The 16910-nt window shown below is 55.7% G+C and overlaps 2 protein-coding genes across 3 annotated transcripts in view; one reads left to right on the top strand and one right to left on the bottom strand.

Moving 5' to 3' along the window:
* Nucleotides 1–8027, top strand: part of MARCHF10 (membrane associated ring-CH-type finger 10) — a 74585-nt gene extending 66558 nt beyond the window's left edge. The window contains exons 8-10 of the mRNA XM_045985470.1: nt 991–1104; nt 4483–4525; nt 7981–8027. Of these exons, the coding sequence (XP_045841426.1) occupies nt 991–1104; nt 4483–4525; nt 7981–8027 (204 nt within the window). The remainder of the gene's footprint in view (nt 1–990; nt 1105–4482; nt 4526–7980) is intronic.
* A 7417-nt stretch (nt 8028–15444) lies between these two features.
* MRC2 (mannose receptor C type 2) overlaps nt 15445–16910 on the bottom strand; it is a 55177-nt gene continuing 53711 nt past the window's right edge. The window contains exon 30 of one of the 2 annotated variants that reach the window (XM_045985390.1): nt 15445–16800. In XM_045985390.1, coding sequence (XP_045841346.1) covers nt 16577–16800 — 224 coding nt within the window. In that variant the 3' untranslated portion in view covers nt 15445–16576. The remainder of the gene's footprint in view (nt 16801–16910) is intronic. The other variant, XM_045985391.1, reaches the window with a different exon arrangement.

Below are 16910 nucleotides of genomic sequence, written 5' to 3'. Positions count from 1 at the left end.
GGGGAGTTAAATAATAGACCAGCCAGGGCAGGGGCCGTAGGTGAGACCATCCTTAAACCCAGTTATAGAGAGAGAAACATACAGACCCACAGCCTGGGGCCTTTTCTCCAGACAAAGGAGGAATCTCGGAAGGTAAACCTAGGTTTGCAGAACTCATGTGCCTTTGTGTCCCCAGTTCTCCCACAGAAACTTCTGCCTTCCTAAGACACATCCCATCATGTTTAGTCCTCTGCTCAGAGCCCAGGAGCTACACACACGCGCGCGCACACACACACAGCGTGACGCCCAAACTCCCCGTTCTGCCTGATGGGTTCCCCCCTTCCCATCTCCACAGCTCATGCCAAAAAAATGTTTTCAATCCAGAACAAACACCTTCCCCATATACTCCAGCCACACTCATGAGTGGGGAATGTTACCCAACACATGCTCTGCTCTCCCAGCCCCAGGCCTTTGCTGGCATTCAGTGCCTCTGTCTGGAAGGTCCTCATCAACCCTCAGAGCCAACCAAAGGCCCTCCCATCCTTTAAGGACCTTCCAAGAGGCCTTCCCCAAGTCCTAGTACATACTCATTGTAGCTGAGCCGTCCAGCTGGTTCTGGAACTATTTCTGAACAAGGTTCTCCCATGGAGACCTTTTGCTCCACATTCCCCACAACACCCAGCTCAAGTCTTTGGCATGTAACTGCCCCATAAATGCTCACCGCATGGGATTGAGCCTGGAGTGTGGAGCTCTCCAAGGGCATCTTCCACTCAGTAGCAGAGAATTCCAGAACAACGGCCCAGCCTGCAGGCTGAATCCCCTCTGGCTCCGTTCTCTGATCCCCAAGGACAGGCCTTGCCCTGCTGCCTTATTACCTCTCTCCACCCCATGATTTCTTTTTATTTTTTTGTTGTTGGTTCTTTTCTCTATTTTTTTTTTCCTCCCTCCGCCCCATGATTTAGATCATGAATATTTTATAGAAGAACTTAAAAGTCTCTTTTCCATATTTAGGCACAAAATGAGCTGATGAATTCAGGCTTGTACCTGGTGCTGCTGCTTCACCTCTACGAGCAGAGGTTTGCAGAACTCATGAGGCTCAACTACAGCCGAGTTTCGAGAGGAAGGGTGAGTCGGGCTCTAAGTGGGCCCACCGGGCCGCACTTCCCCACACCTTGCAGGGTTGGCGATCACATGTGCCCTCTGTTGAGGTCTTCGTGGTCACTTGGGTAGGCTATCGCACTGTCATCGCCGGGACAAAGATGTAGCTTGTATACTGTGGAAATGCACGCACAGTGGCTTTCGGGCTGAAAACTAAGCGATCGTTACATAATTGCTTACTATTAAACGTGAGTAGTAATTAAATGGTCATTAATGCTCATAGAAGCAAGTGAGTTTCTAGGGATTTTGTCCCCCCACCCCCAAAATAGAGGTCAGCAAGGCTGCCAGGATTGAGCGTGCATTAGGTCTGGGCATGCCCCTGCCCAAGCATGTAGGGTCTGTGCAAACCAGTGGACCCTTGCCCACGGAGAACTGTTTCTTCTGCTTTGGTTGACGGCATGTGTTCCTCCAGCATCTCTGTGTGTGTGAATGCCAAGACATAAAGGTGCTGCTGGTGTGCCATTTGTCGTTAGAGAAGTGACAGTGTATTTACCAGGGACCGTCATCTGTGGTTGCCCTTCCTTTTAACACAAGAACCAGGAGTCTTCCAGGAGGCCAGGTAGTTTTGGGAGAGAGAAGCCTGGCTCGAAGACTGATCAGAGTCTGGCCTTGGCAAAGTCCCCCAAAGTGTCCATTTGGCCACAGTCAAGTCAGAACACAGAGCCCCCAAGGGCCTTCTCCCTTGGCTAAAAGCCCAGCTGTGGCCAGGCCAGGAAAGAACACTCCCTTATGGCCATGCCAGGGACTGATCTGTTTTGAGTGTTTAACACCCCACGAGGCTTGGAACTTGATCTCTGCTCATGTCAGAAGGTCATAACTGTCAAGGAAGCCAGTGTGGCAGTGGGCAAGTTTTAATGACCTCTCCCACCCTACCCCGTGTACCTCTCTTTCTCTTGATCTCCTCTGCTCTGTCCCCTGCTTTCCATCTCCCTCCATCCTTCTCTCCTCTTCTTCCTCAAGGGGGGGTAAGGGGCGTGTGCCAACACCAGTCACTGCCCAGAGGCTAGAACCCAGTGATTCCCAGGGTTCCCGACGCTGTCACAGGCCTCACGCGATGAAAGAGGCTGCGGTGATCCATTTGGAGCCATCCCTGTGAAAAACGCTGCGTTCCAACCGTTAGTCCTAAGAATTCTAGATTTGTCCCTGCTTTTCTTTTTTCCTGTCGTAAATTCTCCCCTTAGATCCCCAAGCTCTCAGTTAAGAAAACGGGCTGGGCCTTGGCCAAGATATCTCCTCAGGAATCTCACCCTCTTTTTGACCCAGGCCTGTCCTTCCTTTAACTCTTCCGTAGTTTTAATAGTGACATAAATTCCTTGGAGAAATACATTAAAAAAAAAGGGGGGGAAAATGTACAGGAAGCAGGAAATGATCCTTTGTTAACATTTCCATAACCTTATTTTCATGATTCCCCATCTTTTTTAATGAACTTTTTATTGCACATTGAACTTCAAAGCACCCGGGGTTTGATATAGGTTGCAGATGTCCATGATATCAACAAGCTAATGTAAGCAATGCTGGCCTCCAGGACAGCAGAGCAAACAACACAGAGCACAACACAATGGGTGAGAACCAAGGCCCTGAAGCATAGAGTCTAAAGAAGTTTCTGGTAAAACTATCCTAGAGAAGGAGTCAGTAACTCCAGGAGCTCTCTGGGAACCAAGGTGGGAGGAAGCAGGAAGGACAGGGCAACACTAGTACAAACAGTGAAGATGGACCCAAATGGCTTTTGTCAAAGTCACAGTCTTCTGGATTTGAGTCTTGATATCTTCTTGTAGAAAACACTCAGAATCTGAGGGTAACATTTAGCAAAAAAGAGGCACCATGTTGGGTGGGAGAAACCCACCAAACCCTTCCCTCTCCTTTAGCTATCAGAACTGAAGAACCCGTTGGGTTCCGTTGTGTACTCTCCCATTGGGTGAGAACACATTGGGCTCCTTGGTTGTGTGCTGTTTCCCAGTGAAATGTACCTGTACTCTGAATCCCTGCCTGCCCATGGCATCTGCCCCGTACCTCTTAAGGGCCTACTTCCATAAACTAGATAAAACACTAGAAAGAATCAGTGTCCGTGAGCTAAAGGCAAAGGGCAGAGGGACCCCAGGCCTTCAGAGATCATGACCGTGCCTGTGATCTCCTGGAGCGAGCATTGCCTTGGTCTCCTGCCCCAGGAACACTGGGTTAACATTTCACCCGTAGGGAAACTTCTGCCTGTAAAACACTCCGGGGAGGGGCAGGGGCCAGCGGCTGGCCTGGGAGGCAGGCGGAGTCCCGAAGGAGCTCGGAAACTCCACTGGCCCATCTGTGGGTGAGACTTTCTTCAGGCCGTCCCGTTCGCACCATTTCCATAAACCCCAAAACTCTTGCCTCAAAGAACCAAATCTACCCAAAATATTAGAGGCCCAGGCTTGGCCCTCATTTGGGAAAACTTCCCTACTCACCCAGATGGTGTTTCTTCGAGGAATGAGAGCTGGCTTACCGACAGAGGCGGTCACCAGGCACCGAGTCTCGAAGCAGGATGAGGCCAGCTCAGCAGCCCAGAGGGGTGGGGGCCGCGGTTAGCACAGTCCTAATGTAGAATTTATCCGGTGACTGGGACTGCTTCTTAGAACAAAGTCCATCCTTCTCCTGCCCTCCTCCCGGCCTGCTGGTGACAAGGACCCAGGGGCCATGGCTGCCTCCACACTGGCCAGCAGTTGCCCCAGTAACAGTGTCCGACACCCCTTGTTTTGCCCTCAGGCCTGTCACAAAGCCCCTCTTCTCCTGGGGGCAGAGCACCAGCCCTCTGCACGGGAGCCCACATCCTTGCAAGCCCAGCACAATGGGCTCCCACGGAGTACACAGTGTTTCTTATTGTGGCATAAAATGCCATAAAGTCAGAACAAAGACAGAGCCCAGAGCCTTGATGGGACTCTGCTTCCTGCCGGGCAGAGAATACAACTGATTGTTTAAAAGCCAGGGGTGAGGCAAGTGGCCAATTAGCACGGCCTTCACCCCCACGGTTTGTAAATGTGATTCTCGGTTTGTAAATGTGATTCTCGGACCCTCAAAATGGGCTTCTGCAGTTCAGATCAATTGCAGAAAGGAAGCGAGTCTGCTCCCAGGGCCAAATTTAGAAGCCTGGAATCACCAGCCAAGGCGACCTGTGTTCTCTCCGCCTGATCTTTAGGACAAGGCTAGGCACCCCCCCACCCCTGCCCAGGTGCTGAATATCAACACAGCCCTCGGCACCTCTGCCCCTTTAAGGTGATGTAAGGGATTCCCAGAACTTTCCGGAGAGTGGGGAATTAGACATCTGTTCACCATTGCTTTGGAAAAACAATTCATTTTTCATTGTCTTCTTTCTCACAGTTGTCAAGAAATTACCCGCAACCCAGACCGGAAGAAAATGAAAGTAGGTTTGGGGGTCTGTTCTGCCATTTTGAGGGTGTTTGCTAATTTATTCTTTTTCTGTCACTGTGTCGAACCTCATACTGTGGAAGGAAGTAATGACCACCACCCAGAGGCAAAAGTAACCCCAAGAAGCTTGGGAAGCTCTAGCCGCTGCGGTCAGGAAGGCGAGTCCCAGGTCCGCTGGACGCCGAGCAGATAAAGATTTTAATTCATCCTGAAAGCGAGGACGGAGGGCCAGCGAAAGGGAAGATGGTATTGTCAGGCATGACTCACTGCAGGCTTTTTTCCCTTTTCCTTGGCGGTGATTTTTCCAGCATCCAGTCCTTGGGGAGCCTCTTGTTATCTTCTAAACCCTGGAAGGGTGCTATATAGCCACTACGGGAAGGGACCCCGCTCCTAGCTCGGGAGCAAGTAAGTGGTCACCGAGCTTCTCCCCCTGCGGCCGGGTCACGTGGGTCTGCTGGATTCACAGGTTGAGCCAGGCAAACAGGTCTCCCGAGAAAGGTCCCCCAAAGGAGGGCAGAACAGCTGTCTTCCAACAGCTTCGTGATCCCATAGAAAACCCAGCTGAAGAGGATGCGCTTAATGAAAGCAGGAGGGCGTGCGGCCACGCTCAGGAGTTTCTCCCGCAGCAGGGAGAATAAACATCACCGTGGACCAAGGCGGGCGTGACAATTCCATCTCCATAAATTCTTCAGGGGAGAAATCTTAACAACTGCCTGCCCGAAGGCAGGTTTAAGGTTTAGGAGAGTGATCCCCACACTGGCTTTGCCATCAGAATCACCTGGGGAATTTGCCGGAAAAATTCGAATCCCGCCCCACCCCCACTCCCACCCCACGCCGCAGAGATTCGGATTCAGACCCCGCTGTGGGCCCCTGGTCATCCCGACGCGGCCCGACCCGGGGATGCTGTGGGGATCCCCCCCCCCCCCAAAAGAGGCCGGCCCGGAGAAGCTGGACCAGCTCAAAGCTCCACAGGGTGGGGCCCAGATTACGACCCTCGAGAAGCCAATTTATTATTCAGGGCACGCAGGGCTGAGAACCCAGCTGACGGTTTTCCAAGAAGCGGGGAGGGGACGCTTGCCTCCGTTCACAAAAGGACCCCGGAGCGCCAGCCTTGGGCGCGACCACGAGGTTCATCCACGCCGGGTGAGGGGCCCGGGGCAGACCCGGGGCTGCTGCTCCCCCTCCGGCAGCCGGGAAGGGAGCGAGCGGGAAGATCTAGAAAAGACCTTTGTGTCTCGGGGAAGGCGCGTCTGCGCCTCGCTCGCGGGTCCCAGCGGCGGCCTTCGGCGGGAGCCCCTGCTCCGAAAGGGCGCGGCCGCGAGCAGACCTCGGGGAGCAGCGGGGGGCCCCCGCGGCTCGCGGCAGGGTCTTCGCCGCGCCCCTCCCCGCCCCCCAGCCCCGGCAGCGCCGGCGGCTCTTCCCGGTCCCGGGAAACCTGCGGCCCGCGCTCCCCGCGGTTCGGCTGGGCGGGGGCGACCCCTAGTGCCCAGCGCGGGCCACTGTCGTCCTGCCGTGCCCGGGACCCAGCCTTTCCACGGGGGGTCTGGCGTGGGCCGGGGGCGGAGGGGGACCTCCGAACCCCGGCCGCAAGGGAAGACTCCCCTCTCTGGAGGGCTGGAGAAGAGCTTCCCTGGGGCGCCACTTAAAAAAACCAGTCACCGCGGAGGAGACCCAAGGGCCCTCCCTTCGAGGGCCGGGCGCTGCACTGCTGCCCTCCTGCGTCGCTCAGAGGCAGGTGGTCCCACTGATCGTCGCCCGCCATCCCTCTTCGGGAAGCTGTAGGATCCGCCCCAATGTGGGAGCAGCCAGATCCCCCCTGGAATGGTAGGTCTACGTTCTCTCTACCTACCGCCAGCCCTGGACCACCCCGGATGCCGCCAGGGTAGAGGGAAGCCCCACACTGAGGGACTGTCCTGGCACGCTGGTCAGGTGCAGCCCTTACCTGGCCGCCGGGGCTGCGATCAATCCAGACAAGCCAGGGCAGCCCGAGGCAGATGCCCCCGCCTCCAGGCCTCCCCATGCCCACACTCTCCTTTGGTCCCCAGCAGCCTGGCCTGACTCACCTGCTTGGCGGAGCTGAGTCACAGCTGTGACCTGCTGCCCCGGCTGGGTTCAGGTGAAAAGGGAGGAAAAGACCAAACATCAGGGCCCATGAAGTGGCACCAGGAGATGCCAGCCTCTTTGTGGGTCTGTAGTGACCCTGCCAACCTTCTTGCTGCGGAGCCCCTCCCGGACATCTGGAGCACACACAGGCCACAGGAAGTACCGAGGCAGAGGCAGCTAGGGCGAGCCCTTGGGTGTGTGTGTGCCCAAGCCCCACAACTTGCCCCATGGCTCTGTGACCCAGCCCCCCAACAGCCGCTTCCCAGCTGGCACAGATGACTGTGACCACAGCCAAGTCCGAGGCCTGGGAGGGGAACAATGCCTCCTACAGCCATCTATCCAGGTGTGGACAGGAGCAGCCTTGCGGGTCTTCAGGCCAAAGGCTCGGCCAGACCACCTCACCCCCACTCCCATACATGCAGGTCAAGGCAACTAGTACTGGGGGACAGAACAGGATAAGTGAGGGCACAGGGACAGCTCATGGGGCTTCCCTGTAGCAGAGGTAGAGGGTGAGAGGTTCCTAGTAGGAATGGGGGGATGTCACTTGCTCCTGCCCTTTGCCCTCGAGTGGTTTCCAGATAGTCTGGGAGCACTCACTCAAGCCAGTGGGAAAACTATATTGAAAACAATTTCCCCCAGGAATAAAGACCGCCGCCCCCAAACTCTACCTCCTCCACTGGGACCCCACCGCCTTCCCACTGCCTCCCATCACATGACCCTCTCTACCTCCAGTCACTGGATCTCTGAAAGATTTCTTAAAGACCCAAGTCAGCCCTCCCCCCAATTCCCTGCAAAGTTAAGGAAAGAGGCGTTCACGTGGGGACGTTACCCTGAGAGGAGGCAAGGCTCCCCAAGGTACTCTGCGCACAAACATTTGCAGCACCAGGTCAGGTGCAGATGTGGACCTAGGTACTTTTTTTTTTTTTTAAACATTTTATTTATCTATTTGACAGACAGAGATCACAAGTAGGCAGAGAGGCAGGCAGAGAGAGAGGAAGGGAAGCAGGCTCCCTGCTGAGCAGAGAGCCCAATCCGGGGCTCGATCCCAGGACCCTGGGATCATGACCTGAGCCGAAGGCAGAGGCTTTAACCCACTGAGCCACCCAGGCGCCCCGACCTAGGTACTTTTGTTGGGAGCTTACGGTCTCTCTGTACTGGTCTGGCTGGAAGCTCCAAGGGGGCATTCGAGGATTTCAGAGAGAGCAGGCCTCTGTTACTCACACTGTACCAGGCATCGTGGCAAGTGTGTGTGTGTGTGTGTGCACATGCACACCCAGGGCTGGAGTGGGGGCAGAGCTCACCATCCACCATGGCTCTCCAGCCTGAGACACCTTTCTTGCTTTCCAGATTCTGAGCAGGGGGATGGAAATGGCAGCAGCAGCCACATTGTCTAGCAAGGGAGCTGGCCCCCCTGGAGCCCTGCGACGACATCTCCCCACAGCCGCTTTTTCTCTGTTCCCATGTGCCTCCCCCCTGCCTCCTCTTTACTGAAACTGAAACCACAGTGTTTACAGTTACCGTTTTCACCCTGTGTCCCTCTGTCCTCGGGGTCTGGCCTGAGCATTAGGGACAGCAGCAGGGACCCGAGCAGTCCCCAACAGCACAAGCCCGGCAGCCGGCGCTTCTTGAGTCCCCGCGGCCGGCCCTGCTGCTGTCCCCCCACCCCACCCCCAGCCAGAAGCACCAGGCACCTGGTAGCCCTGGCAGCCCCGCAGCCTGGAGGCCCTCTGTACAGGGCACCTGTTTAGGCCTCCCTCCACCCCGAGTGGAATCCGGCCACATCTTCAATAAAATGACTTTATTCACCTACCTTCCTTCTGTGCTTTTTTTTTTTTTTTTTTGGTCTCTACTTTGCTCCCTTCTTTATACCTTAGAGCCCAAAGACCAGATCAACATGTGAGGTTAAAAAAAAAAAAAAGTCAGGGGCTCCTGGGTGGCTCAGTGGGTAAAGTGTCACTTGACACTTGATCTCCGCCCAGGTCTTGATCTCAAGGTCATGAGTTCAAGCCCTGCATCAGGCTCCATGCTGGGCTTGGAGCCTTCTTAAAAAAAAAAAAAAAGTCAGGGAAGGTTAGTGAGAAAACGGAGTGTGTGTTTATGAGAGAGACAAAGATAGGTCAAAAAATAAAGATGGAGGGAACAAAGTATGGAGGTGCAAAAACATGATGCTGAAGGAAGCCAGACACAAAGAGCGACATGGTGTATGCTTCGATTTACACGCAATTTCTAGAAAAGGCAAAATTGTAGAGACGGATCAGTGGTTGCAGGGTTGGGACGAGGAGGAGAGACCCCCTGCAGATGGGCTCAGGAGGATCTGGGGGATGAGGCTGCTCCAGGACTGGGTCCTGGGGAGGATTCTCCAACGTCATAAATTTACTAAAGCTCACTGACCTGTGCGCTTGCGATGTGTACGCCCTGTGGTGTAACTGTAAGATGGGCTTCAATCAATTTTCTTTAAAAATGGAGGCAGGGGGACACCTGGGTGGCTCAGTTGGTTGAGCAGCTGCCTTTGGCTCGGGTCATGATCCCAGCGTCCTGGGATCGAGTCCCACATCGGGCTCTTCGCTCGGCAGGAAGCCTGCTTCTCCCTCTGCCTCTGCCTGCTACTCTGCCAGCCTGTGCTCGCTCTCTCTCTCTCTCTCTGACAAATAAATAAATAAAATCCTTTAAAAAAAATTCTTTAAATTAAAAAAAAAAATGGAGGCAGGGACAGAGAATGAGAGAGAGAGAGGAGGGTCAGAGAGGGATAATGAAGAGGAAGAGGGGCTTCTCCCTCCCACCTTCAATACCAGGAGCAGCCATTGTAGATTTTGTAGCAAAGAGGGTTTTGCCCAAGAGGAACAGTGCTGCCAGCAGGGTTTAGGAATTCTGGACTTGATTGAATTCCCTCTAAATCTTGTCCATCCCTGACATGCTCCACATTTAAAATGACTCTCTTCCTGCGAACTGGTGGATATAGCCAGGGAGCCAAGCGCCAAGATCCAAGGGCAAAGCAAAGGGACACCCTCGAATGTTAACAGAACCTAAGAGCCATTCCAGTTGAAAACATCTCCCTGATGTCAAACAAAACTCCTAAAACCTCAAATTTTTCCATTCGTAAATGCAGCTCCAAGATTTAATCATTCTATGAGAAAATGGGCCTTTATTTTTCAACTGGACTCCCAGGTTGACTGAAGATGAAAGATTTGTCCAGGAGTCAACGTTGAGAAAAGTCTAAGAAGGAACAATGCATATTTAAAACTAAGTTATATGGGCGCCTGGGTGGTTCAGTGGGTTAAAGCCTCCGCCTTTGGCTCAGGTCATGATCCCAGGGTCCTTGGATTGAGCCCCGCATCCGGCTCTCTGTTCAGCAGGGAACCTCCCCCCCCCCCGCCCCCGCCTCTCTGCCTACTGTCAAATAAATAAATAAAACCTTAAATAATAATAATAAGTTGCATAGAGAGCATGATGGAATCTGGGGGGGGGTATAAATTTTTTTTTTTTTAAGATTTTTATTTACTTTTGACAGACACAGCGAGAGAGGGAACACAAGCCAGGGGAGCAGGGGAGGGAGAACAGGCTTTCTGCAGAGCAGGGAGCCCAATGCAGGGTTCAGTCCCAGGACCCTGGGATCATGACCTGAGCCGAAAGCAGACGCTTAATGACTGGGCCACCCAGGTGCCTCCACATAAATGTTCTAATGGGCTAAGTCTGCTGTAAGATGTGACAGGGTTTGGGGCAGCTACCCTGAGACCCGCCCAGTTCCCATCAGCTAATGCTGGGTTGTTGAAAATGAATTCAAGGGCTGACCCAGGAAATCAGGAGTGCTTCCTTAGAGGTTGGACTGGGGGGGGGGGGTGCATTGCGGGAAGACATGACCGGACACACCACAGAACTGATGTCTACCCGCGCCAGTAATTCCACATCACGACGGCCCAGGGGTCTGCTGATGGGGCTTTTCATAGCCAGAGGTGCCCAAAGAATCAAGTCATTTATTAAAAGACCCTGGTGGGGGCGCCTGGGTGGCTCAGTGTGTTAAAGTCTCTGCCTTCAGCTCAGGTCATGATCCCAGGGTCCTGGGATTGAGCCCCGTGAGGCAGATCTTAACTCCGTGTGACGTGAGAGGAAACCTGTACTAGGGTTCTCCAGAGAAACCGAGCCAGGAGGATAGATTTATAAATATGTAGAAAGAGATTTATTATGAGGGATTGGCTCACACCATTATGGAGGCTGGGAAGTCCCACCTCCTGCCGTCTGCCAGCTGAAGTCCCAGGCAAACCAGGGGGGTCCTTCTTTTTTTTTTTTTTTTTTTTTTCCCAGGGAGGTCCTTCTGCTTCAAACCTGCAGCCCTGAGAAGCAGGGAGCCAGCACTCTGAGTCCCAGCCCAAGTCTGAAGGCCCAAGAACCAGGAGAGCCGATTCTCCAGGGCATGAGAGAACAGAAGCCCCTGTTCCAGCAAAGAATTCACCCTGCCTCTGCCTTTTTGTTGCACTCAAGCCCTCAACAGACTGGGGAACGCCCACCCTCCCTCAAGAGGGAGATACTCTTTACTCAGTCTACCCATTCAAACCCTAATCCCTTCTGGAAACACCCACAAAGACACACTCAGAAATAATGCTTTTCCAGCTTATCTTAATGCTTTCCAGCTTTTCTTAAATGGACCCATAAAATTAACCATCACAAACCTGACCTTGGGTAAGTTATGTGCTGTGCCCAAGTTTACAAGGTGAAGTCCGTCTGGTGGCCAAGGCCAGGCTCCTGGCCCTGCCTGAAAGAGAGGGTAACATCCTTAACCAACTTCAGAAGCTGGGAATAGGTGGTCTTCAGAGCCTGCAGGAGGGGGGCATGGAGCCCTTATGGAGGAGAAAAGGGCCTTGAAGGATGGTGGACAGGCAAGCAGAGAGGTGGTGGAGGAAAGGGACAAGTGGGGGAGTGTTCACAGATAAGGGGTGCGGTGGGAGCAGGTGGCTAGAAAGGGTTCATCGGGCAGAGGAGCCAGGGGACTTGGGGGCCAAGACCAGGAGCGGAGAGTCCATACAGGCAGCTGGGAGCTTCTGTAGCCACAGCTCAGGCTGGCGGAGATGTGGAGAGGGGGAGCGAGAAGAGTAGGGCAGGAAGAAAGAGGGGAGGGCAACCTTGGGTGAGTCAACTCCCCTCGAGGGGGTGGATAGGAGCTTTAAAATGTCCAGGGCCCTGGAAACGCCTAAAGCATCAATCAAACCCCCACCTCATTTCTCTGCATTCAATGCCATTCTGTGCCTTGTAGCCCATGGTCCTACCCCAGCCAAGGCTGCCCAGGTCTCCCTCCTCCCCTGCTTTGGAGTGGAAGCCATGCAAGACCAAAAGGAAAGCAGTCATTCTCAGCCCTGAAACTCATAAGAAGCTTCTGAAACTCTCTGCAGAGATACTAGCTTGAGACAACATTCTCAAGTCTCAGAGCCTGACTGCAAGGGGCTCTCCAGGCTCCTTGCTGGTCCCACTACAGTCCTTATAGCTGGGAGGTGGCTGGGGGGCCTCTGCAGAGAGGTGGCATGGCAGGTCCTTCCCCTCGTGCCTCCATTCCTCATCTGTAAAGGGGGACAACAGCCCCTGCTTCATATATACATGTGTGTGTATATGTGTGTGTGTGTGTCTACACACACATATACATATTAAGTATATATATATAGGGGGTGCCTGGGTGGCTCAGTCAGTTTAGCGTCTGACTCTTGATTTCAGCTCAGGTCGTAATCTCAGGGTTGTAAGCTCGAGCCCCACGTCAGGCTCAGTGCTGGCCACGGAGCTACTTAAGATTCTCTCTCTCCCTCTCCTTCTGCTTGTCCCCCTCTTAAAAAAAAAAAAAAGAAAGAATAGGGCTGGCCGTACCTAGTAAATGTCCTGAGTCCCCTACAGCACCAGTGTGGGGAACGACACCATCCAAAAGTTTCCCACACCCCAGAGAGAGACACAAAAGGGCAAATGAAGGGCACCTTGCATGACCCAGCAGGGACATACAGTGACCAAGGACCAGGTCCCTGGACATGCCGCAGGACCACAGAGCTTAGAGGTCCCGGGGAAGAACGGGGAGAGCACCCACGGGAACGGAAAGCCACAGTGGAGCAGAATTTCCTGGAAACGGCTAAAACCAAACTCCTGCCATCTGAGGACATCAGAAGATAGGCAATTTTTTTTGCACATGGTGCCAGCGACGAATCCATTTCAGGGGGTTGGGGAGGCCTGCTCCCTGCTTGGCTCCTCTCTCTCCCTCCCTCCCTCCAGGGCTGGCTGCCCGCTTGCTTCTCTGGACAAGGGAGGATGGCCATCGACCGTTCAGGAGATGCTGACTCTGGTGGGAGTCATGACATCACGCCGGAAGTCAGCCCTTTCCTGAGGCCCCTTGGCTGCCCTGTCCCCTAAGATAAAGGCCAGAACATCTGGGCACTTTCATCTCCTTGTCCCCCCTCGAGGCCCCTCCTGATTTCCGCTCCTTTTCCCCTTTCCTCCTCCTGCCCCCCCCCCCAGGTCAGCCCTCTGGACGCAAAGCTCTACCTTGTGCCTGTGGCACACTCGCGGCAGGTGCTCAAGGCAGCTTGGCCGGGCTCAGCGGCCCTGCTCCAGGAAAGCCATGTGGTGTGGCTGGCTGGCTCCTCACCCCTGCCGCCTCATAGTGCTGCCCACTGGGCCGGGCCGGCTCTGCCAGGACACCTGGGAGGAGGCCATCTCTGTCCTGACAAGGAGAGGCGGTGAGCCGGCCTGACGCTGTTCCCTGGAGAGTGGCCCCGCTCTCTGGTCCATTCACGGATTCAGTGAGCTGTCAGGGAACACCCCGGGGGCCAGAGCTGAGCCAGCTTAGCCCTGCAAGTGAAGGTTGGCCTTGGTGCCTGGCGTAGCGTGCCCTCTGGGCTGGGTCTCGGGGCACCCCCCACCCCAGCAAGGGTGGAGTGCAGGCGAGTGTTTACTGCTTATTGAAATGAAAGGAGCACGAAGGCAAGAGGCTGCGTCCCCCACTAGAACCAGCCGTATTCCGGAGCCAGAGGCAAATGCCACCCCCCACCACACTGGCCCAGAGCCTTCCTCCTGCCCTGATGGAGACCTGCCAGGGCATTCCCTTCCCCTCCTTGGGTGGTCCCCAAGCAGAAAGGCTCGGAACAAGGTCTGTGGGGAGCCCCCGGGTGCCTGTGAAACTGTCTGAAATGCTTTTGGGTGGGGAGCAGGGCTCTGGTGAGGACAACAGCCCCCTGAGGGAAGGAGAGGGGAGCCAGGACAGGCATCTCTGGAATGATTTAAACATCTGGGCGCTCACCATCACTACCCCCCAGGCAGCCCTGGGTGCCTCGGCTGCTCCTCCCACCCCCAGGGATCCCGTGACCCTGCCTTCACCCCTCAGTTTGGCCCCCCTCCTAGGGCAAGGGTCAGCAGCCCACTTCCCAGAGGGCCTCTGGCTGGTGGGAGGCTCCCGGGGCCTGACGCAGCCGTCTTCGAGCTGCACACAATGGCAGGGCACTTACTTCCCAGAGGAGCCGTTAACCAACATGGAGAGCAAATCACTCCCGGGTGAAGTGGCTTAATCATTAAGGTCTCCCCCCCATGGGATAGGGGCTCCCTCCCCAAAGTGACCAGATCCGTCCATGAGGCCCTGCTCCTGCTCATCAGGAGAGCCGCTGCTGGGGCTGCAGGGGAGGGAGAGAGCGGGAGGAGGGCGTCTGGCTCTGCCTCAGTCATGGACTCACCAGCAGCACCGCCCTGGGCTCCCCAGCTCAAAAACAGGCACCCCATTTACCCTGCTGTCCAGGCCAAAGGCCCGAGACTTGTCAGCGTGTATCTATTCGGACGGTTTAGGTTTAGGCCTTGAACCCTGTGGTGGTATTAGCTACTCACAACAATAGAAACTTCTTTTAAAAACTCACGAAGGAGGTAAAGCATGTGTGCAACCCACGCCCACGTCCAGAACATGACCACGGCCAAGGCACCGATCCACACCACCATCCTCAGGGGGACAGCGGGATCGGGGCTCCCTACTACACCGGCAATAACATCCATCCTTTCCACCAGGGCCTGCGCGGCCTGGGGCAATCTGGCTCCTCCGTCCGGACACGCCCCCGCCCCCTGTCCAGCCAGCCTGGCCTCCTAGCTGGGCCTCTGCAGGGCAGGGGCCACCATTGGGGGTGTTCCCTCCTACCACCACCCCCCTGCTGGTTGCTCCGTCGTCGCCAGCTCCAGTATCCTGAGTGAATACTGGTAGGAGGGAGGTCCTGAGAGCCCCTGCCTTGGCTCTGGTGGTTTCCGAGTGAGCCCAGACTCTGCAAGGACAAATGTGCACCTGCTCATAGCTCAGAGGCCGGTAGGTCATTCACCCCCCGCCCGCCACCTCCCAGGGCTGGCCTGGGCACCTCGAATGCTCCTCCTGGGGAACCACAGCCCCCAAATAACATTAGCAGTGGGCGTTACGGAGCACTTACTGTGTGAGCTCGGAGCCTCTGGGCTCGCTGCCTAACACAGATGATCTCATTTAACCCTCAAATAGCCTTAAAGCAACCCCAGGAAGTGTGTTCCGTCCCCCCCATCTCACACATGGTGAGAGGTGAGCTAAGCTGTCAGAGCTCAAACAGCTGTCCGGTGGCTCCTGACTGTCACCTAGACACTCATCCCCAGTCACAGACAACAGGGTGAGCAGGCCCAGAAAGGCAAGGGCCCAGAAGAGACAAGACTGCAGGTGTCTCCGTGGGGCCCAGAGATGGAAGCAAAATGGCAGACTGCAGAAAGAACACACGACTCGAGCTCCACACACGACATTTCTCTGAGGAACTGTGAGGAACAAGGCTGACAACAGAACAAAGCCGAAACTCTCTCTCTCAAGCCTCTTAAAGGTGTGTTTTATTTGTTTGCTTTTCTTTTTTCTTTTCTTTTTTTTCCCACAATAATACACATTAAAAAAATTAAGAACTACAAAAAAGGACCATCTCTTTGAGTTTGTGTTCACATTGTCCCGTGCCCCATGGCACAGGGACTGGCCGTCGCCCCAGCCTGGTCCAGGGCCGGCCTCTTGGAAAGGCACTGAGTCAGTGCCCCGGGACGGGGCCCCCCTCCGGGAGCTGGGGCACTGTTCCTCTGGGCCCCACTAGAGGGCGGTCTCCTGCTTCTGAGGCCCCAGGACTCTGGCAACCCCCTCCATCTCTCTTCCAACCAGAGCCAGGAGCTGGAAACGTTAGGGAACTTACTTTGGTCCCCACAGGGGACTCCTTAGGGATAGAGCCCTCCCCCAACCAGCAGGAGATGACGCCTCAGCCCGGTCACCCCCTGGGGGTCAGGGTGTCTCTCCCAGTCCTGTTTCCAGCCCAGCTGACACTCCAGTGGGGCCCTGGTTCTCAGGCCTAACTCAGGCCCCTCCTCCATGCCCCATGGACCACCCCAGCAGGCACAGGAGTGACAGATGCTTGGCTCCCTTAGCTGACACCCACATGAGCAACAGGGCTCCCCAAACCCTGGGGCCCTGGCTCAAAAGGAAGGGCTACAGGAAAAACAGGGGGACGGAAGGGGGAGAGGGGGCTCAGAGCCAAGGCTGCCAGGAAGGAGAGAAGCGACAGAGGCTAGCTGAGGACTCAGGAGGATCCTCAGGCTCTGCAACGAGAAGGGGTCCCATGACATGGGGTCAGCAGGCCTGGGCAGGGGGGCCTGGGGAGAAAGGGGCAGAGAGAGGCTCCCGTCCTACTTCTGGTCACCGTGGGGGCACAGGCCCAGGTGACAAGACCTTAGCCTCCCTCCAAAGGGAAACACCACGCTGCACTCAGCCAGGTCTCAGCCCAGCCCTCATGGGAAGGAGGGACCCCCACCAGCCAGGCCCTGATCAGCCCCAGCTCCCAACAGTGGCTCCCAAAGGCACCCTCCCTAGGCCACCTGTACTGGCAGCTGGTGGGGGGGGGCCTGGCTGACCCAGGGCCCGGCCTCCCCAATCCTCCTGTGCCCACCCTGCCCACCGCCCTTGGCTCTACTCCTGCTGCTCATTCATTTCCATGTCAGACACCAGAATGTTCTTTTCGGTGGCCTCGCCGGGGCCGGAGGCGCTGCGGCTGTAGCGGGCGCCCTCGAAGGTCCCACGCTCCGCGCTCTGTCGCCGCCGGTAGAGGATCAAGGCCGCAGTTAGCAGGGCCAGGAGCAGCAGCACGGCCATCAGCACCACCACGAGGGCGGCCGGGTTCTCGGGGAGCGCTGCTGTAGCAAGCCCAACACTCGGCGGTCAGGCCGTGCTCCCGACCCCCCTCAAGCCCCCCACCACCCCCTGCTGCCTGGCATGCGGGCCAAGGCGGGAGAGGGCTCACCCC

The sequence above is a fragment of the Meles meles genome, chromosome 18 (genome assembly GCF_922984935.1).
Source record: "Meles meles chromosome 18, mMelMel3.1 paternal haplotype, whole genome shotgun sequence".
Taxonomy (NCBI): Eukaryota; Metazoa; Chordata; class Mammalia; order Carnivora; family Mustelidae; genus Meles; species Meles meles.
This window is presented reverse-complemented; position numbering and strand designations above follow the sequence as displayed.